At 36.9% G+C, this 24,001-nt stretch overlaps 1 protein-coding gene across 1 annotated transcript in view; it reads left to right on the top strand.

Annotated features, from left to right (window-relative positions):
• Window positions 1-22,506, top strand: part of LOC106473677 (canalicular multispecific organic anion transporter 2-like) — a gene marked incomplete at its 3' end in the record, with an annotated part of 36,805 nt that extends 14,299 nt beyond the window's left edge. The window contains exons 4-7 of the mRNA XM_022402078.1: window positions 11,728-11,924; window positions 21,048-21,224; window positions 21,581-21,748; window positions 22,310-22,506. Of these exons, the coding sequence (XP_022257786.1) occupies window positions 11,728-11,924; window positions 21,048-21,224; window positions 21,581-21,748; window positions 22,310-22,506 (739 nt within the window). The remainder of the gene's footprint in view (window positions 1-11,727; window positions 11,925-21,047; window positions 21,225-21,580; window positions 21,749-22,309) is intronic.
• Between the last annotated feature and the right edge of the window lie 1,495 nt (window positions 22,507-24,001).

The raw sequence follows: 24,001 nt of genomic DNA on the forward strand, positions 1-24,001 counted from the left end.
TAAGGTAAGAACTTCCCTTAGTAAAACCATGTTGACTATCCAATAAAATTCTAAACTTTGTTAAATGACTTTGCAAGGCATCTTTTAACAAACTTTCAAAAACTTTTCCCACAACTGATGTAAGCCTAATGGGCAATTTTTATCACCTCCCTTGAAAAGAGGAGTTACATTAGCTAACTTCCAACCCTCTGGTACCTGCCCACTATTCAAGACTGACAAAAAATAGTAGTATGTGGCTCACATATCCAATCTTTAACATCCTTATCTGGCCCAAGAGCTTATCGTTTTTTAAACACACACAGGTATATATATATATACAATTATTCAATAATGTACAGTATGAGTGGAAAAAATAGAGCAACTCACCCAAAGTAACACTAATAGTAAGTCCTTCAATTCAGCTCTGGACTTCTGGCATGCTGTGGTAGTCTGGCAGATAATGTCTTTGGCTTTTGCAAGAGTCTTTTGAATTTGTATCAGCTCCAAGAGGATCTGATGCACTTTCTACCTTGTGTTGACCATTCTCATTGATTTAGTACAGTCCCCTTGACTGCCTGATTTTGGCAATTGCACTTTAAAACTGTAGCTGCTTTTAAGGAAGTCACAAGCATCATGATGGTCTGCAGCTATCTTGTACCCCATTGCTTTTCCTCCATCACTGTCTGTTGTTTTCTAACAGAGTCCAAAATCAGAAGGAAAGAAATGTGAGAGTATGCACAGTAGTGATTAATACAGATCAAACATTAAATGTGTTAACCTGATTTCTCCACCTGTGATTATTTGTCATCATCTGTGTCTCTCTCCCTGGTTGGCTTTGGGCAGCAACAAGCTCACCTCAAATGAAAATAGTCACCTCTTACAGAGATGTCATATCTTGATCCCACCATCACAACCTAAATTTCCATGCAGAACTAGAATTGTACTGATTTATGTTAAGAATATATTCATAGTTATTAAAATTATTTCGTTAAGCATGATCATAATATTTCCACGTAACAAATAAAACATTGGATTACCTCAATTTTACAGTCATCATGCTCAGACATACTGTTTTTTAATTTCAATTTTCACACATAATTTCACATTACTCATTTGCATTTCAGTGCTGCACAACTGAAAAACTACTGGTCAAAATACAAAACACAGTGCAGGTATGGTGGGAGCCTATGTTACTTTTATCCCTTCTGGCAAATCTCATTACCAGCAGAACATTTTAGCATAAAAGTGAAATAATCTCATTCTTGTTTGTTTGTGAATTTTGCACAAAGCTACACAAGGGCTATCTGAACTAGCCGTTCCTAATTTAGCAGTGAAAGATTAGAGGGAGGGCAGCTAGTCATCACCACCCTCCACCAACTTTTGGGCTACTCTTTTACCAGTGAATATTGGGATTGACCGTTACATTATAAGGCCCCACGGCTGAAAGGGCGAGTATGTTTGGTGGGATGGGGATTCGAACCCGCAACTCTCAGATTGCGAGTCAAGCTCCCTAACCAACATGGCTATGCCAGGCCCTCATTCTTGTATTAATAAAAACCAACAGTGTCACTGCTTATTTGATTAAAGCATATCAGATTAGTATTCAGCTACTTTCATACACAACCTCAACATCCTGTTTAAATGTTTGTCTTTTCAGTCATGGGTTGCTCTTTACATATGTTCTTGATATTGTTTTGATTCACTTTGTGTTGGCCAGCACATATGAATGACTTTGTGTAATATTTCATGTATGTTATTGTATATGTAGGTTTTCATGCATGTAAACCACCAACATACTCACATGTCAATACCCTAGTGTTATCTGATAGATTGTCTGAGTTAAGTGCACCATTACCATAGTAACCAATGCAGGCTACTTTCATAAATTGTCTTCTGACAGTTGTAATCTGGTGCCAGCTGTAAGTGATAATACTCAACAGATTTTTTCGGCTTGAAAACACACTGTGGCAGAATTTATCTGAACTACAATTAAGCTCAAATTCTGTATGTAACAATTATGTTCCATTATGTTGCACACCAATACACTTGTGATGAACACAAGCCCCTCATTTTACATGGAAGTTACACCCACAGTACAGTCTTCACACTTTAGAGAATCCAATGGTTCTTTCAGCTGAATTGTTGCAACTCCGATAAAGGTGACAATCTTCACTTGGAAAATCACTTGGGCATCATAAATAAGGGAAGGGTAGGCATACACCCATTTCAGTCATTCGCATCTCGACCAAATAGCTATCCTAACTACACATGAATGGTGACTTTACAATGAATACAATATATAGTATCTTCATTAACAGTTTGGGCTCAAAAAGTAAGAGCTGCTAAGCTCTTTCAGTCGTAAGTGGCATGATCAGTGACTTCCCTTGCTGTTACATACAAGAGAGATCCACAGCAGGTTTGCAATGATCACTGCTACTCTAAATTGGGTATACCCTACAGCAGGTTAAAAAAAAACTGCATTACTCTAATGTAGGTACACAAGAAACCCCATAGCAGGTTCAGAACTACCACTACTCTGATAAGGGTATACAGAAGAAACCTCACAGTAGGTTCAGAAGAACTGCTGCTACTCCAATAAGGGTAGCAATTTTCACTTGGAAAATCGTATGAGTACTTAGAAAGCAAGAGTGTGCAACTCCATTTCATTTATCAGTTTCTCAACCAAATGACCATACTAGCTGGTATGATCAAGTAGTAGTATATCACTGGATATCACTACCTGATAGCTCATAAAGCAAGGAACACTACTTACTTTAGGTCATTGTTCATGCAAAGTAATGACTATCTTATCTGGTTGGTAAGTGGTTTTAATCACAGCAATACTGACAAGGTATTTGTCATTGGTGATTCAGCTAACTGCTGGTGTTCTCTAACTTCTCTTTTGCTGTTTCATCAAAGATGGCCAGACAAGTACTTACATCTTCTTCATCCTCATTAACTAAGCTGATATGCTCACTGACAGCCTCAACTTTCTCAGATTCATTGGATCCGACCTCCAATAGCTAGGCCAACTAAAGAACTAGAGGTTCCTCTGTAACATGTGATTTCAGCTTATCCAAGAGCTGGATGTGCTTCCATGCATCTTAGGTATTCTGAGATAATGACTCACCTCTGCAGACAGTTTAACTACCTTCCTTGTGGGTCTGCTAGAGATTTTTGCATGCTAATAGCCTTGAGGGAACTCCTACCTAATTTCACTTGATTTCAAGTGAATTGCAATGGTGCTTGATGACATCATCATGCAACAAAAGCCCTCTATCAGTAGGAGGGTGACACACCTTCAGGTGCAATAACTTTCCCTGTGCACTTGTACTCGTGGTAACTTCATTCTTGTCTTTGTCATTGTATTGAATGGACATGTTTAAATTTCTCATATGAGTTCTATTTATTGAGATTTTCATCATTAATGAAATTTGGGTTTTCATTTTCTTTGGCTTTTGTTTCAAAAACGTTAATTCTTATCATGAATTCTCAAAGCACAGTGACTTGTACTTAGTTGTAAGTGAATGACGTTGTTCACACTTAGGCCTTATTTCAATTATGAGTTCTGGAGGCTCATTAATTGTCAGGGATATTGCAGCCATTGGTCAACATGTTGTGGATTATCACATGGTTTGTGGGCCTCCTACTCCTGTCACATTAACTTAATTTGTTTTGCTTCAGTTGGAAATAATCTATTGGTTTACTACCTTAACCTGATTTTGGGTAGTATCTTCCATTCGTGAGATGATCTTAACCTTCTAATCACTTCTGGATTTCATTCTCAGGTATGTTCCTTTCCTTATCTTTTGCCTATGTTTGTTACTATTTGTCGTGTTTTACTCCATGACTTTGGGATTTACCTTGTTTTTCTCATGTTTTTTTTTATTTATACTGTTTCCTTTTCATAATGTATCCATTTTCATGTCTAAATGGCTTGTCCCCTCACATTTGCATTTTCGTCTTTTCCCTCCTGTATCCCCTCTCCTAACTCTGCCTTTTAGCTGAAGCACTTCTTCATGCTTCAGATGTGTTTTTGTGGATGTTTATTCTCTTCTCTGTGTCTGCTTGGCCTGTTCTACTTCTTATGCCCTATCCCTCTGTACTTTTTTCCCCTGCTGTCAGGACTCATTGAGTTGGATTATGTTCCTTCTTACTGTACTCCTTCCTTCCTTCTTGTGTATTATTATTCATTTGGCTTCCTATCTCTGCCCAGATGTCTTCAATGGTTTTCCTTTCTCCCTTTGAGCTGAACTGATGTTATTCAGCTTCTGTCCAAATTGTTTTCCTCTTTTTCACCTTTTGTGCTGTTGGCCATAGTTGATGTATCAGATTCCTTCCTACATGTCACTCTCAGTCACTTCTCCATTTATTTTCCATGTTCTGCCCATCTTTTTGTATCTTCCGTTCTTGAGCTCTTGTGGTGACTGCAGATGTCTCATCAAACTCCCTTATGTTTGGAGGAACCAAACAGAAGGGAGACTACCTAGTACATTTTCAATCACCAAGTCATAGATGGGTGACTTCATACTCATGGTCTCCCACATGGTATCCACTTTCTCACTGTTCCATCAATCAGTAGACACAAACGTACCTTGCCTGTTATCTGGTCATCAGATACTAGACTGGTTCTTACTACTGCACCCAATGTCTTGTAGGAATTTCACTTTCTCGTCCCCGACATTTTGTGGTTCATTGGCACTTCCCAATGTTTGTCACATTCTCCAATCACCACTGGCACTGTTGGCCTGTTTGCTAACTTGAGCTGATCATCAATAATGCACTGTTTAAACATGTTGATAACACTTCCTTCTTGTGGTGAACTAATGAGTTGTCTCTATTCTGTTTCTTCTGGCAGCAGCATCCATGAAGACATTCACTCTTGTTTTGTTCCTTGCCAGCACCATTTTTGTAGAAAACTCTTGCTGCTTTATGTTAGAATTTCTGCTGTTGCTCGCTGGTGTCTCATTTTAAGACAAGCCTAGCATCTCTTCTCCCTTTTGGGTGTTGACTTCTGGTCAGCCACTTTTGGTTTCGACTTTAACTGATTATTCTTGAACTTGCCACTTATACTTCCTCCATGGGCTTCCATATACTGTTCTGCCAGCTTGATCATCTTCTCCACATCTTTCAGTGCTCTCTCCTTTAGGAACAGTGACATGTCAGTGGAGCACATGATCATGAACTGTTCACGTATTAGTAGATCTGCCAGTCCTTCAAAACTATCTCTACACTTGGTCATGTGCTATAAACTGAAATGTCAGATTTGATTTCTCTGCACTTCTGATGAAAACTATTTTCAGTAAGTACATAGCATTTCAGCAAGGCCACTTTTAACTTTAAAAAATTGGCCAAAAACATCGATAATATGCTTTGAATCTTTTATCCCAGGTCAAGGCCAGTTTTGAACCACTGCAATTTTACAGGGTCGATTGCAATGTCATCTCTACTCATGATGTGATTGAGAAACTCTGCTGATGTATGTAAAAGAGCACGTATCAGCAGATTCAAACATGCAGCCAAACACCAACATGTCCTCCACATATACTAAGCATCTTTCCCTTAGCAGACCTTTAAGTGTTAGCTCTACCAATCTTTCAAAAGAGCTGGATGCAGTATGAAGGGCATAACTCAACCTATCTCAAGTGCTGAAAGCAGTTTTGACTCTGCTCTTCTCATCCAGCTCAATTTACTAGTGTCTAGATGCCAAGTCTAAATTGTTGATCCATTGAGCACTTTTCAGTGCATGCAGACAATTACTTATCTGCAGCAACAGGAAGGCATCAACACTTTTCACAGCATTCATCTTACAGAAATAACCACAGAACCTGTGGCTACATCATCATTCTTCCCTAGAATTATCACTGGAGAAGACCATTTACTATCATTTAATATCCAAGTTATCTCATTATTAACTATTTCCCTAGTACTCCAGGGAATCTGGTGAGGTAGTTGTTTAGTAGGACTCGCAAGGCCTTCATCAGTGTGATTACAAGTAATAGTTGTTGTATCCAGTCAGCCATTAGATCCAACAAATGCATTAATGTGCTTAACCAGCAAGTTACCAAGATTCTGGTGCTGATTTGAATCTAGATTGTTACTGCAATCTTCAACCAGCAGTCTGATGGACTGGAAGCTGAGTATGAATTTTTGTACACAATGCAACAGATGACACCCTAGCATCACAACTAATTTCAGTCACCTTTACATTGATGATCATTCTTTGTGGGGGGGTGTCACAACCAATACTACATATGTCTTCTTGCCATACAGAAGTCACAAATTAGTTCTATGAGCACATTGCATAGCATCAACGTACATGATCGTGTCTTCATATTCAGAGTTACCATAATTCCCTCTGCTAGATACATATGAGTGGCACACTGCACCAGTTATGTTTGCACTGCCATTGGGCAGATTTTGCACTGAAACACAGTGTATTGTGCAGGCAAAATTATTTGAGAGCTTCTGCAGAACATCCATTCATAGTATGTCAATCCCAGATCTTAGGTGTGCAACCACAATTTTATCTTATGGTTCATGGAGCTCAGATGCAGTCAGAGATGTGCCTCTCCTTCTATTTACAATCTGCTACTGCCAGAATAAAGTGCATGTTTAATGGCCTGATACATGGTGATATCCACTAGAATTCTAGAAACACATGTCACCACCAAGAAGTCCATTTCACTGTCAAGCATATGTGCAGGCACATCAGCTCACTACCAGCCTTCTTGCATTTGCTGTGCAGTTGGTATTGATGGAAGTCTCCATCCATGTTGCTTCCATGCCAGATGTGGTCAATTTGCATTGATGTGCCCCTGCAGCCAACAACCATAACATGATTTTGTCAGCATTCAGAGAAGGCACTGGCTGACCCTACTGAATAGCCCTACCCAATGAATGGAAACCATCCAGGTAGCCTTCCAGCACCCTGCTTGTTTTAGACTGTTTTTTAGAACTCTGAGGTCAGCATTGGGTTGGGTTGGATTACTCATACTTTTAGGCCCATGATGGCTGCTGCCAGCAGATTCCTTTCATCGTGCAATGAACACTCCATAGTGGCCACCTTTAGCCTCGTCACTCCTGGCATTGCAGGGCTGTGTCTTGAGTGTCACACTTTTCAGTATCAAGATCAATGCTATCACTAAACAACTTCCTCCTACTATTGCAAATGGCCTCTATGTCAATGACTTTCACATTTCTTGTCAATCGTTGAACACAAGGCTTATTGAATGGCAGCTTCAGACTTCTCTCACTTGCTTGTTGGGGTGGGCCACAGCAAACAGTTTCACTTTCTCTTCTTTTAAAACCGTTTATGTTCCTTTTTGCCTCCAGCAGGGTTTACACCCTGATCCTGAGCTCCGTTTTGGTAGTGTTGTTCTTCCCATGGTTCCTGAGGCAAAGTTTTTGGGGCTCATCTTTGATCGTAAGCTTGCTTTCATTTCTCATATTAAGCAGCTTCATTTCAAGTGTACAAAGGCACTAAACATCCTTTTTGTCTTCTCTTCCACCTCTTGAAAAATTGATAGATGTTCCATGCTCAAGATCCGTCATGTCCTTACATGATCCAAGCTGGACTACGAGTCTCTGGTCTATGGTTCTTCTAGGCTCTCTGCCTTGAATATATTGGACCCTGTTTATCAGCAGGGGCTTTCTGTACTTCACCAGTCCATAGTTTGTACACTGAGTCCTATTCTTCACCTCTGATGTTTGCAACTTTCTTCACAATATGCTACCAAGCTTTAATCTTTACTACAGCATCCCACCTGGGGCTGTGTCTTCCTTCCTTGATGGCTGTGCCCTTTAGGAATAGATGGTCTGCCATTCCTCCTTTTGGCCTTTGTATCCAGGCATAGCTGGCTGAATTGGGTCTGTCATTATATGGTGCTGCTCAGTTTGATGATCCTACCATGGCTCATTACTATCTCCACCCATGACCTATCTTTGAATCTTCTGAGGAAGGTGGATACTCCTGATTGGAAGTATTGGAATCGCTTAATGTAAGTTCTCATCTTGTTCTCCTCAATATTCAGAAATGACTGGTCCACATTCCACTGTCTTCTTTTTCTATCCAGTTTTTCTGAATACTTGACCATGTTGGTATTTGTGGGAATGAGCTTGCTAACACTGCAGCTAAGTCCATCTGCACTGCTGTTGTCACAGCCATGCCCTTCCCCTATATAGACTATGATCCTGTGATCAGGACCTAGCTTTGCACCAGTTGGCAGTCTATTTAGGGTGAACAAATTCATAACAAGCTTTTCCAGATGAAACCTGTGGTTGTTCTTTGGCCATCTAGTTTCCATAAGAATTGGAGGGAGGAAGTTGTCTTGTGTAGGCTATGCATTGATCGCAGTATTTTTTACCCATTGTTTTTTTTTATGTGGCACTGATCTGCCAATGTGTGGGCTCCGTGACACTCAAGTCCCAACTGCCCACATTTTAATTTTTTGCTCTTGTTACGAGTTTCAGTGGCAGCACCATTTAAAACATGCCTTTTCTAAGGGTTTAACTCTGATGTTGGACGGTGTCATTGGTAATGGCGACATTGTCCAACTTGATTGTGTTTTTAGTTTTTTGCAGGCCATTGGTCTTTTTACTTCTATTTAGTTCTTTACCTAATTTTTGGCAGTGTTTAGTTTTAACTTGTTTTTACATTGTATTGTATTTTTTTTATAGCATTTTTATTGGTTCTTTGGCACAGATAGCCTAGTTGCTTTGCATCATAAAACACCTAACAACCATCCAACTCAGTAGGACTGGATACCTCCCCTCAAAGAAAACCTCCCAAGTCTCCCAATGATCATTGATTTATTTCTGAAGACACAATGTCTCACTCTCTGGCAAATCAACTCCTATTGGTGGACTTTAAAGATATCTTGGCTCAGCTATCAGTGTCTACTTTCAGAGTGGCTCTCTAGCCTACCAAGTGACAATTTCAGCATCAGCATGTGCTTGCTGTTTTGCCTGTTTGTGAAACAACTTGGTGGTGGAGCTTATCCACCATTTGAAGCTTTTGTTCTCTAGGTGACATTTGACAAAGGTTTCCATAAAGATTGCCCCACTGGGTATCAGGCTCCCTAGCTTGCTCACTACTTTTCCAATGACCATCTGATGCACTGACTCCATTTTCAAGGCTTAGCCTCAGGGGAAGACCTTTGTAAGGCCCTCTGGTTACTCCAGGTAGCTTTTGTTCCTTAATTCCCTGAAATCTTTCCTGAAAGGGACCTTTGCAGCAATGTGGAAAGTTTCAGATCCAGAAGAGGGCTTCTCCTTGATCAGAACATGCTGTTCAGTTATAAAGTTGCCTCAACCAGTAGATCATTATTCCTCTACACATTCCCATGGTATGGAAAATGACATTTTTGCAATGGGCTTGGTTTGCTTCCTGAATTCTTACTTGCTTGTGATTTTTTCACCTTACCCATGTGTATTTTACACTCATAACCATGAGGTCCTTTGATCACAATAGCAGTTTTTCTCTCTTCTCTTCTACACTGTGGTATCTCTCAGATTTACCAGCAGACTAAAAAGTTAGGACCACTAATAATAGGATGTTCTCACATCTCAGGCTTTGAGATTTATTTCCCTTCAAGTTGCAATAGATCGGTTGTGGAGAAAAAGACAATACTCAAATCAACAAAGAAAATAATACTTAATCATAATTAACAATACACTACTATACAAAACAATTAACAATAGGCCAAGTGATCTGCACATAGTTTAAAATGAAGATTGTAGGACTAACAAGAGCTACAATGAAAGCTTAAATGACAGAAACTGCTCTTGCTAGTGTATGTCATTCCTCTGTAAATTAAACAAGAACAAATAAAAATACCAAAAGAAAACAGCCCCAATTTAAGCTCATTAAAGTTATGGTGCAGCAAAGTTTAAACGACTATGTAAAATCCAAGATTTCACCAAAATGTTTTTTGTTTTTACCTAAGCACAAAGATAGAGAATGGGCTATCTGTGCTGGGCCCCCACAAGTTTTAAAAAACCCATTTCCTAGTAGAGTTTTTCTGCAGACTTACCACTATGCCACTGGGGGCTTCACCAAAATAACATTACTTAGCAAATGACCCTAATTACATATGGAACAAATGCTTCACACTTAATTAATGTGAAGCAATTTAAGACTTATTTTCTTATGGCAAATGTAAACACAACATTGAAGCACCATCAAGAGCTTTACAGCACTTACTCAAAAGTGAAAAAACACCTAAAACGGATCTCTCAAGCTCGAAACATTAACTTAAACATGTCAGCATATGAACATGTTTAGCATATGAAAGATCATAATTGGTTATTGTTACCTCAAATAGCTAACAGGCAGTACAGACTAAGGGTGAGACTTCCCACTGCTATTGCCTGATTCATTGACAAGAACAATTTAACTCATTAATTAAAGGCAACTTTTCCTGTAAGAGACCCAAACAAGTTGTATACAAGGAAAACTCTGCCTGCCACTTAAAGAAAGCTAAATTCATTAACTAACTTGAGTACCTTACTGCCTCTAAAAGGAAAACTATAGTAAACAACATAATTAAAAAAAAAATTGCTTCTTAGCTAAAACTTATTGCAATTCCCAGTACTAAACATTTCAACAATCATTCACTCTTTTTAAATACTTTGAATTATTCAAGAAACAGATGCTTATAATTTTTAACTTTTCTGAACTTTTATAAATTAACTTTTATATTTGAATGATGTAAAAAATCATGCTGTTTTGTTTCTGATTAAGCATTTGTTGTATCATTGTTCACTCGTTGGTGAGTTCTTTTAAATTATCCAATAAAAATAATTCAAAGTCTAGTCCACATGAACTAAAACAAGTTATGTAGTTTATTTCCTCCTTTAATGTTACTACAAGCTTGAACATTTGTACACTGTCATAAATTGTTGTAGGCCTATCTTACAAATGATGCTAACTAACATAAAACTAATCAACTTACTTGTGCAAAGTAACTCAATAGTGCAATAGCAAACATAAATACAAATACTTCATGAAAACACATTGACTTATTCAACTCACTATTTTGAAATAACTACACTCTCTTAACTATATTCTTGACTACATTTCAACCCCACTACTTTTGAAACATCTGTCATAAATTTAGAATCTAGCTTTGAATTTGCCAGTAAATTTGATGTCAACTTAGAATTTTCTAGGCTAATTATGCCCTCTTGCTAATGAACAAATTAAAACAACATATTGTACTTATGAAATGCTTGTGTAGCTATACTGTTTTTTTTTTAGTAAGATTAGAGCATATTACTTGGGAATACTACTTTAGTACTTTGAGTTATTATAAAACAGTGACTTACTGGCAAGTGCTGTTGGGTGAATCCTTTAGCTCAGTTGGTATAGCAGTTCCCTTCTTTTAACACAAATGTATGCACAAAAAATATCTTGCATATTGTAAGATACTATTTTTTATTGTAGATTATTTGTACCACATGTACATGGATTTTCTCTATTTATATTGTACTTGTTTTCTGCTTACAACAAATGTTTCCATATCATGACATCCTACACCCTCTAAAACATTTAAATTAGTATAAATGTATTAAAATAATGATTTAAGTCTCATGTTTGTGGGTTTTTTTAGCTTTTACATGCCCTTCCCAGTGACAGAGCACAGATAGCTCGTTGTGTAACTTTGTACTTTTACATTTATGTTTGAATAAAAAATTAAGAATAGTTAAGCATTTTTTGACACTGGAAGGTATTTTTTGTTTCTATAGAAGATGAAGCCATTAGCATGGATGACACTTCATTAAGCTGGTCAAGGAGCTCTGACCCTATTTTGAAGGACATTAGACTGCATGTAAAGAAAGGACAGTTGGTAGCTGTTGTAGGTCAGGTGGGAACTGGGAAGTCATCTCTGTTGTTAGCCTTGTTGGGAGAGATGTATAAGTTGACAGGATTCATAAACCTGAATGTTAGTAATTATCTGTCTTATATGCAAATTATCAGATTGTGTCCATTAACTTTACATTAGTGATCATTGTTGTCTTCTTTGTAAGAAAAGGTATACATGTACACTGCTAGGATCCATAATCCTTAAGGTTAGTCATAACTGTTGTTTACCTTTGGTAAAGTACACTGCTTGTATGAATGTCAACCTTAGAGTAAGTAATCACTACTTTTGGAAAGTGTAACAACTTGTATGATCCATCAAAACTTATGTTTATGTGTACAATAAAATGTCTTGGGGTATATAAATCATCTTTTGTTAAATTACTTAGGAATCTAAAATATGAATTATTCACATGAAGTTTATTAATTTGTGATTGTTATGATATTCAGTGATTTAGATCATAATAATTATCCCATTTCTTTTAGTAACATGAGTATCAATTTTTGTACTTAACTGTGTTTTGAAAAAATTAAGCATTTTTTATAAAATTGTTTTTAAGTAAAACAATATCTAAACCTGACTTAAAACAAATATTAATTGTTCCATATCTAAGACTAAGAAAGTTAAGTAACTGATGTTTATAATTTATCAAAAATATTTTTTATATCTGTATACATAGAAAAATATTTGTACTGTATAAAACCATTAATTTATCCCTGTTTATGATTTATTTAAAAAGAAATTTTAATACTCTAATACCTAAATAGTTTTCAAAATTTTAATCCTAACTACTTGCTGTAAATATTTTTCTGAACATTAATATTTCCTTTTGTTGATCTTGTTGGGCAAATTATACAAGTTTTCAGGACCAACCAACTGTAAGATTAATCATTATTTTTGTATGCTTTGTTGAGAAAGAATTACAAGCTGTAAGGCTTTAATAGCCTTAACTTCAAGGAAATATTATTCAACACTGCTTTTCCCTAATTGCAAAGTTAACCTTTTCTGTAGTTCTTTGTCCATTTTTAAACTTTTTACAACTTATTTTTGACACAGTTAAAATTAATGTATTTCTTACATAATAGTGATGTTTGTGTTGGGAACAGGTATCATTCACAATGGATTTTCTAATGTTCGTTAATGCATATTTGGCAGGATGCTTCTTCTAAATATTTATTTTTCACTATTTTGTTAATAGTAGCTTAGTTTATGATGCATTTCTTAAGTTCAGTATAACTATTCAGCTGAGCTTGTAAATGTTATAGATTTACATTATTAAAATAGCATACAAATAATAAAAAAAAATTACAAAAATTAAGTATGATGTAAGGATGGCAATGTGAAAAAGTACAGAAACAAGGTAGGAATGAATACACAAAGCCATACAAAAATCACTACAGAAATAGCCAACTCTTTCCAAAAATAGCTTAACTACAACTAAATGTGAATTCCTGTCAGTTGTATGAATTCAGGTTTGAATAAAAGCATTTAAACTGAATAATGCTATATAGTATTACAGTAGCTAATAACCATATGCTTGTAAGATTGGCTACTTATGTAGGGGTTTTTATATGGTTTTGTGTATTCACTTTTGGCATTGCTACCCCTACATCATACTTAATTTTTACAAAAAAAATTTATTACTTGTTTCCCCTTTATTTATTTTTTAACAATTTGCTTGAAATAGGTTGATAAATAAACATTTGTTTTATTTTTACAAGTACCCCAGATTGCGGGATCGGCATTAAAAGGATGTTTATAGAACCCACACCTTCCAGCTTCACCCCAACTCACTGTATGTACAAACAATTGACTCCACCACATGCTAGGGTCATATTGATTAATAGGGAGAACATTATATAGATCCCAGATCATGAAGTATGATACAACGCTTACATGCACAGCTGCCAGGCTTGGCACTACTGTAAATTTGAAGAAAAAGTAGACTGATAAAAACGTACTGTTTTGATAAGTAAGAAATTGGTGTTTTTATACTTGGACACAAATAACATGAACACACATCTGTCAGTTGCATAAATACTTGATCCCCTTGATACTTTTAATATTCATTTAGATTATTCTTTATTTATGTATTTTTACTGAAATTGTTTTGGCAGATATGTTTGTGCAATTAAAAGTATGTCACAACAGTTATTATATAAGAAGTTTTCGCCTTCATCTAGCAACCATTAATGAAACTGTTATTTAGGAAACATGGAAATAATATATGCTTATAAGCTCAGCTCACTGCTAAGTATATAGTAGTTTTCCTTTTTATTATTTCCCCACAAAAATACATGTATTAGAAGAACAGAATAATATTACTGTTATCAAGCTGTGAAATAGTTGATAATGACAATTAGGTGCTCAAATAAGGCTATTATTCAACTTTAGCAGTTATTTGTAAGCATCATAGAGTAATAGATTGAATGCGGTGGCCATTATTTTCTCAGCACATCCCTAAATACTAAGTACTATAGTGCTTAGTGATAGCCTGTTCCCAAGTGCTCTTAAAATGCTTTTCTGTCATACTAAAGCCATTGCGAAAACTTCACACATTTTTGTAGCTAGCATGGGAGAATAAAAAAGAAAGATGAACACTTTGGCTCTTTAGCTGGTTCTCAGTTCACCACTTTAGCAACACTTTTAAATGATACTGGGAGTTCTCACAAGCTGTGAAACACTCAATAATGGGAATTAGGTGCTCAAATAAGGCTATAACTCAACTTTAGCAGTTATTTGTAAGCATTATAGAGTAATACATTGAATGCAGCAGCCTTTTGATTTTCAACCCAGTGATGGGCCAAAAAAAAAGGCTGCTGCATTCAATCAGTACTAAGCACTACCATATATGACATATATACATGCAAATAGTTGTAGATAGAAATTTAGTTGTATTAGTAGAGGCTACAAACATAGTTGTGATTTATTGTAATAAAATGATTTAAACTTATACCTTACTATGTAATATATTAAATGAATAAGTGCTTTTGGTTTTTACATTGGTTACCTGAAATATGCTCAGGATCAGATATCTGATATTGTTTTGTGAAAATACAGAAATTTTGAATTTGTTGATACAGTTTAAGTGTAAGTTTAAAATTCATGTATACACATAGTCACAGCTTCAGTGATCTTTACTATTTTGGGGCTGTATACATGGAAGCTGCTTATTATGTTCATAAATTTTTGCTGTTGACTTGACAGCTTGTGCTGTATTATCTGAATGCTATATTTTGAAGCAAATAATGCCTGAAGGTGAAAAGAAAATGTTTGTTCTGTTAAGTTATTTTTTGAGAAATTCCCTGTAGCAGACCTTTTCTTCTCTAGAGAGAAACATAAAAGTTTTCTATTTGCAAACCTCCAGTACACTGCTAAATATTAAAATTTATGTACTGAACAGCATTTTTTTACACCCATATTCAGTGTTCTGTTCACACTAATATGCTCTCCTGAAAATCTGTTACAGCTGTTGTATACCTTGAAGTTAATTGAAATTAAAATTTTTGTGTTTGGGCTTTTCCTCCAATGCATCTTACAAAAACAATTTCATAAATAACTTATTTTGCTTATTGGGTGACATATATTATGAAGTCATTAAAAGCTTACTTTTAAAATACCAAAAGTGAAAAACTTCAACACACACAGTTCCAAATATTGTATTGGTTTATTTTATAATTCTTCACTACATCTAGCTTGTTTTGTTTTACTTGAATGTTATTGGTATTAGCTGATATTAACTCTTGTTGTAAATAAATGGATCTTATAAATTTGGTAGATTTTGATAGAGACATTTCTTAATTGTATGTCCATATTGTTTTAATTTATTATTCCTGGATATCTCTATAATTACTAAATTAAGAAACTGTTCTTGTGTATGTTGTATTTAAAACTCATTCCCGAAAGTAAGATGATTAGTTCATACTGTTCTAAGTATGTTTTCATATACTACTAAGAAAAAAGATGATGATAGTGATCAATGCGAGTGAAACTGTCAGTGATCATTTTTGTAGTGTATTAGAGACATATTTGGTTCTGTGGTGGTTCGGAGGACTCTGAGGCTGCATTTAAGGGTGAACCTCAACATTTTGAAGAGACTTTAGATTTGCTTTTTCCTGTTGGATTTGTAGTCTCCCTTTGGGACAGCGGTAAGTTTACAGACTCCAAGTGCTGGGGTTTAGGGTTCGATTCCCTAGGGTGGACATGGCAAATGGCTCAAAGTTGCTTTTCTCTAGCAAAACAACTTTACTTCACAAAATTCTGTTCCAATCATGTAATCAACAGTCTTTAAATGACCTATGAAAACTGAAAAGGAGGCCACTTTGGAATAAGCAATCTTTGATTTGTTTTTCTTCTGTTGGTTCTTTGAATATGTAATGGTTTGGGCTTTTCCCAGTTGCTTTTGAGTCTGCACATTACTGAAATGACTGGGAGCAAATTTTTAGTTATATTTCTTCAACACGCATCTTGTGGTTCATGCTGGAAGGTTTCCTTCTCAGTTACGTGAAGTAACAGTTAGGCCTTATCCAACACAATGTTGTAACTTTGTGATTTAGTCTTCCACTGCCACATGGAAACATTTTACGACTCTCAAATAGTACATCTGCTCCACGAATTTTGGAGTTCTAAGACAGACTTTGTTCTAAGGTGACCTGTGTTTGGTTGGTCTGGGGGTGGTGAGAGAGTCATGCTACTTCTTCAGAGTTTATATTTCTGACTGTTGTTGGGCCTATGCAGACAGGAGATTGGTGTCCAATCATCAATCTCTCTTGTCTATATCAATTCCTAGATTCTTCAAAATTTACAAATTACTCATTCCTCAATCTGTGTTAATTTTTCACTGGGATTTTAAGTGTCCAAGTTGGTTGTAGTCGGTTCCTATCTGTGCTTTGCCATAGCAATGGTGTCTTACCACTTTTGGCATTTCTTGTGCACAAGGGTCAGGCACTGTAGTTTTGGGTTTGTATTTTTACGTTTGGACTGGCATAGGCTTCACATGGGTTCTGCCATATTGTACAAGCTTTTTTCTCATCACCTTCATTCCATTTTACTGTTCACACACCATCTATGAATGACTGGTTACTGCTGGCACCATCTCTTCAATTGTCAGAACATCACATCCTGATTCTACTTTCATATTCAACCAAGGCAGGCTTCCTTTTCAGGACTGAGACATCTATTCTTGCTCTAATTCAATATGTCATCAGTCTGGGTATTTTTTATTTTTCATCACGTCTCTCAGTCGGGCTCAACACTATACAATAGGATGCAAAATTCTTACTCACCTCTCCTTCTCCCACTGAGCAGATGGTCCTATCTATTCTGGGAATGTGGACATTACTCGATTCCCTCATGCATTTGGGACAAGAACACAACCAAGCCTTTTATTGGTCTTTATGCAACCAGGAGATCATAAACATTGATTCACTGGTTTCCCCAGTTTCCTTAGTCAGGATCAATCTTTGATCTTGAGGGGTTGTTAAGTCGGGACACTAATACAATATAGGTTCCTCTACTGCCACCTTGTCCATAGTTCCAGCTCTTCATGAAGGCCTTGCTTCAGGGATAGGGTGCATATACCAAACGTCAGGGGTCTATGCATGGACAAAGAGGATTCCCTACACAATGCTTTCCAATGGGCAATGCCTCATGACCTGGGCTTATTAAGGGGTAAATCGTCAAGCTTCACTCTGACAATTCCATGGTGGTGTTTTGTGTTTCTTATCAAGGAGGCACGTGGCCTGGGGATCCTTGTTTTCGAATTTTGGACTTCCATTTTCAGGACCTTTTCTGTCTTATCACCCTGCTATCTTTACATGTTGTATGGGGATGCCTGTCATAGCATGTCAATTGTCTCAATCCGAATGCACTCTCCTGACAGAATACCTGTTGCATCACAAGGTTCTGTTGGATTAGCTTTCATTTTACCACTCTAAATGGTGGGTTGACCTCTCATTGGATCACCCAACTACTAGCAATATAGTTTCCAGTAACTCATCTTCGGGCATTCTGTCAGAACAGGATGGGATTAAAACTCTAAGCATTTGCTCTACTTCCTATGTTACCCATGGTGCTAAGTATGATTAGTTCCAACCCATTGTCAAGCCCCATTCATAGCACCAGATTGGCTGCTACCCACGGGTTTCAGCTTCTGTGGTCCCTTCTGATGTGTCCAACTCTTCCTCTTCTTTTTAGGCTCTCTCTCTCTGTAGAGGCAGCCATGATCTGATATGGAACATCCGGCTATCCAGAAGCTCAAGATTCTGGTACAGACAATATGTTGTCTTTCCTATGACATCAGGGTTTAATTTCAAAGGCTGCTTAGTTCGATGGCACATTTATTGATGGTAATGACTTTCATATCAGCAATGGTGTATTAAGAGTAGGTAGAACCCATTTCAATCAGTAGTGCCAACCATAACTCGTTTTTTGACCTGGCTCTTTGGCAGAGGTTTTTGCATCTTCCACAATCACCTTGTTTATGGCAGCCTTATCGACTACCATTCAGTTATCACAACTACATATTTTTTTAGTCCCCAATTCTCTCCATATTTCCCAAGTTGCTTTGGGTACTTGGTCCCAAATGACTATTCCAGATAACTACCAGGTATATTACAGTTACATTATGCATTTTGTCTCCATACCTGTATGCTATGTATCCCCTTTAACTGCAGGTTTATTTTTTATGGCTGCTGACCTACGGACATCACCAGTTGGAGTGATTAGCATTGTTTGTCCACAGACTACTTTCTCATTCTCTTTGTCCTTAGACCAGTTCTTCTTATTCAACACACTGTCAGACAGAAAAGGGGTTCAGTCCATTTCTCTTATTCATCTGCTCACTCTTTCTTTCTGTTTCCAATCGGATTTCAACCTTGGTCACGTTCAGTGAGGATCTTGAAGGTCTTATAACCTGCACTAATACCTTTAGAGACACAAGACAACAGTTTTTATTCTAGGCTCTCTTTGAAGGTGAGGAATCTTCTGTGAATCATGTTTAATCAGATTTGTCACATTTCTATGTTGTTAGTGGTTCTGTCGATTTGCTCGCTGGAGGTCATGGTGTGGACTGGTATGTGAATTTCCCCCAATACCTTTATCTCACTTTATTTGCATGATCTGGCCATCTCTCCATCTGAGGGTTTTTGTCTACCCCCTGTCTCTATCTTCACCATTTCTGCTACACTATCCAGAGTGGTGAGTATTTTTATTTCTAAATTTCAGTGTCCCTTACCTTTTTTTCATGGGATCGGACTCTGTGGTGACTGTTACCCTGACAGGTGTGCTTTTATCAAACCAACTGAATATACTCTGTATATGTTGCAACAGGCTCTGTGAAAATGAGGTGTTCCATAAGACCACCTAGGAGCTGACCAGGTGGTATTATTGTTCTATGATGGACCACTACTCATGTACTATCATCAGTTAAGTATAAAAGGATCCTGCCCATATTGAATAAGTTGATGTTGGTTTGCTTTTAAAACTTTAGAAAACTTCTTTCACCTGTTGCACTGTTTCCAGAGCACTGTTCCTCAGGACTCGCCAGTGTGCATTATTCTCCAAGATTGTACTAGTGGAGATAGGGAGTCCTTACTACACCCAGTTTCCAGTCACTGGAGTGGTGGACAAAGGTTTTTCCTCTAGAGTGTTAAAGTGAATTCTTCCACTCTTGGAGCAGAGGGCAAAGTTGGAGGCACTCCTACCTGGGTCCCTGGATATTTTTCTCAGATGTCGGTAGGTGTGGCACCAGCCTACGCAGAAGCCTACTTGTAATATCATTTCAGATTTGATGGTCGGCTATCTGGTTGGGGTGTGCATGACCCTTCTTTTTGGTCAATATTGGGTCAGTATATTGTTCTTGGAAGGATGTCTACTATCTCCTTGTAATTCCGAATGCAGAGTGGTCTCATTCTGGGTCCTTGGTTGAGCACAGTTGTTTCAAGTGGAATGTACCTTGCCCGCTTGGTTGGGGAGTGAAGATGTTGTTCATAATTCCAGATTGGATGAGTTCTGTTCCTTTGTTTGCTAAGGCATACATGATCCCCCTCATTCTGAGCCTGGGGTGTTGCATTTCGAGCTTCTTCAGTTGGAAGAGAAGGTCTGTCCACTTCCATGTTGCTTACTTTCTTGTCATGATTTATTGGTTTGGAATGTATCACTCTGTGGCTTCAGGATGGGATCCACTCACTAATATAGTATTATCTATCACATTGAGGTCCAATTGCCCTAGCACCAATGTGTGATATAGGAACCAAGACCCCTTAATTCCAACCCCGAGTAGTAGAATCTCGGCTATCTGTTTACAGGAACAAAGTTCAGGGTGAACAGCATACCTGTTCTGGATGTAGTGCGGTTCCCCCACTAGGGTGCCAATCTTCTATTGGCACACACATGATCTATGCAGATGCTTTCTGTATGAATAATGCCCTCACCGGCCCCTCCACCTTATCAATGTGGGATTCTAGCTATAAGTGTCAGCAGAGGTAAGTATGTTTTGGAAGTTAACATTTTTCTAAATTGAAAATGTATTTCCAATAATACTTACCTCACCTAACATTCTCCTGCCCTTCCTCCCCACTAAGAGCCAGTGTTAGAGACTAAGATGGTGTCAGTGTCGAAAAAGATAAAATTATCTGAATGAGGTGCTTGTATATACAGTACCACAATAGATGGCACATTGACAGAGGTGGAGAATATCATGAGATAAATATCACAAAGGGCAGTTGAGTGGGGTATAAAAAACTGGAGCAAATGGGAAAAAAATCAGACCAATGCTTAGATGGGCAAAGAAGAAACCCTGGAGGTCGAGTAATAGCTGTAAATGTGAGTAGAGGTAAGTATTATTGGAGATACATTTTCAATTTAGGAAAATCTTAACTTTTATCCTCTTTTATATTTGCAGTTTCCTCTTTTATGTTTACTTGATTAGAATAAATTGAGTGAAAGAGAGAAAATTTGATCAGTGATTTGGTCAAATACATATTAATGTTGAATTTGAAATCTCTTATTTCTATTATTTTTAGCAGAATGTACTCAAATTTTCTATACAAAGTCATATAATATTATCAAGCCAAAATATTGGATAATTTATCTTTCTTTCATATACATAGTTTTTTATTTTCTCCGGTGTATAATTTCATATAGATGTGTTGAATAAATTTGAGATTTTTATGTGTGTGTGCAGTAGTGTTTTCCTAATTTTAGGGATCTGTTGCATATGTTCCTCAGCAAGCATGGATACAGAATTGTACTGTTAGGCAAAACATACTTTTAAAATCTTCCTTGAACAACAAATGTTATCAGGAGTTGTTAGATGCCTGCTCTCTAAGGTCAGATTTATCCATGCTACCTGGTGGTGACCTAACAGAAATTGGAGAAAAGGTAACAGGCTGTATTTGAGATTTGTTGATTTTTATGGTAAAATATTAACTCAATATCCCAACGAAAAATAAGTTATTGTTTCAGGAATAGCAGTAAAACAGCCAATCTTAGTGTGGAAGGTCATAATGTTAAAAAAATATGCTTTTTTTTTCCCATTTTATTCATTTTTCAAAATTAGCTCAGTATTCAGCTTATTTAATTTTCTTGAACGTATACTTATTTTCTTATTATTGTTCTTGCCACTTTTTCATAAGTGCTTTTTAATTTGTATGTGTCTGTTAGATTTTCAAAAAATATTGAAAAAAGAATAAAATATTTTTTAATACTTCAGCAAATAGTTCTTCTCTATAATCTAGGGAGTAAATCTAAGTGGAGGACAGAAGCAGAGAATCAGCCTGGCCCGTGCTGTATACCAAAACACAGATGTTTATCTATTAGATGATCCTTTAAGTGCTGTAGATTCCCATGTTGCTAAACACATCTTCAGACATGTTATTGGACCTAAAGGGCTGCTACAACAAAAGGTAAGTTATGTGTGTTTTTTTAGGAATATTCTACATATTATATATTATGTTTATTTGGTTTTTAACATTTCCAGGCAAAGCTACGCACAGAAGAAATTCTTGGCAATCACTAGTTTTCAACTGATAGATTATGTGGAATGTGTTTACAGTTATTCAACAACATCCACTGCCAACTCTTGTCTTACTGAATAATGGAATTTGACAATTTCTATTATAGAGCACCCATGGCCCCAAAGTGTGGAGTTCATTATTAAAATGATGGGACACAAACCATGAACTCTCAGATAGCATTCTCGGCTTGCCTACCTGTAGGATGTGCCCAGTATTTTCAATATGAGTAATGCAGAAGAAAATAAATTCCTAAACTGAGACAGTATCTGTTCACCAAACTATCAAAAGTAAAGTTTAAGTCACTAGATACCATATTACAAAAGATAAAACCATAAAGAAATTTATCAATAAAGTATTAACAAAGTAAAAATATGAATATAATTATATTGTCAGCATTTCAGTTCAAAATGTTTTTTTATGTACAAACTGCTGATCATTACTATCTTACAGACTCGACTTCTAGTCACTCACAACTTGTCAGTGCTACCAGAAGTAGATCACATAGTGGTTATGAGAGATGGCAGTGTTGAAGAATCAGGCAGCTATGATGAGCTTATGAAGAAGAAAGGTGTGTTTGCAGAGTTGGTAGTCCAGAACCTGGCCAATGATGAACAAAAGGAATCTATATTTGAAGATAAAGAAACAAGGTAGCTAATAGTGAGAAATGTGACAAGTATATTGTGTCATTAAAAATAGTAAAATCTGAGTTTTTAGTGAATTTGGTAAATTTTGATAAAATGAGTATGCTGAAATCTATTAAGAATCAGTAAAATAAAAATGGAATTCAATTAAGTAGCTGAACAGTGTAGTTTAGTCATGAAAATAGTGACTATTTTAATGTTGATATTCAGAATGGAGAAATTAAAACAGTGAAATCAGTTTCAAAGATGAAGGTAACTTAGATTATTTGTGTAAGTGATGTTAACTAGCTAACTATTTAAAAATATATGGAGAATAACAGTTGCAATCAATTAATTAATAAGTATAATTTTTAAAATACTTGAGCATACGGAATATATTTAGCTCCTACTATAGAAAGTTAGTCGAGAAAGCATTCATTTCTTCCCATGGAACTGGGTCAGTCAATTAGGGCATCATGCGTGCTCTCTCTTGGAAAGGATTAATATAATGTAGTGCATTCTCTATAGAAAGCACTGGTGATATTTTCTATTGGCAATACAAATGATGCGCCAGGAATATAACAGCCCTTTTAATTAAGTGAGAGTGATTTTAAGACACATGGATGGTGTGTATGTCATAGGCAAACTGGCTTTATTGTTCTATATATAGTGCCAGGTTTTCTGTCTGTAACAGTTTGGTACAAAAATAGGTAGCTGAATAGCTGAACAGAAATAGAAGAAGAATAGAGATAAGAGTAAATTGAAGAGTTTTCAACATTTATTCTAGAGATTTTAAACAACTTGATAAAGACTTATAACTTGATGGAACTTTAACTCTTAACTTTGAGATCTTAGAATACACCTTTTTCCCCAGTAAAACCATACATTTACAAGCAGGTGAAAGTGGCAAACTGTGTGGCAGTTTTGAGATTCCACAGGCAGGGAGGTATACTACCACAGTGACCACAGTTTTAGGAGAATTCTAGAGAAATGGAGAACTGATAGGTGAGCTTTAACAGGTAACTTGCCATTCTGTGATCTGGAAGCAGGAATCTAACAGTCATCTGAGAGCATGGGTTCATACATCAGCCCACTATCCCCAGCAGTAAGAATGGTCAGGCTTAGAGTTCAAAGGAGAGAGACGCACCTCAAGATCAAGGTTACTGGCAAGAGAGGTGAAGCAGATCCACTGCAACATTTAAGGGAATAGTAGTGCAGGATGTTGACCACTTCAATGGGCAATTTGGGTAAATCACTGCCTGAAATGGATGGACTCAGGAACAGACAATGCCTGACCCCAAGCTTAGATGGTCCAGCCCTTACACCATCAATCACTTAAGCCAGGTGCAGCTATGGGACTGGAATACAGTTATTGACAAGTTGTGTCATTGGTTCATCTTAATGGAAAACTGAGCTGTACATTGAGCCGGGTTTGAGGTATGAAGAAGGGATTGGATGGTCTAGCCCTTGACATCTTCAAGTACTTCAGTGAGGTGCAGTTATGGGACTGGAATATGGTCAT

This window comes from Limulus polyphemus, unplaced genomic scaffold, assembly GCF_000517525.1.
Source record: "Limulus polyphemus unplaced genomic scaffold, Limulus_polyphemus-2.1.2 Scaffold6396, whole genome shotgun sequence".
Lineage (NCBI taxonomy): Eukaryota > Metazoa > Arthropoda > Merostomata > Xiphosura > Limulidae > Limulus > Limulus polyphemus.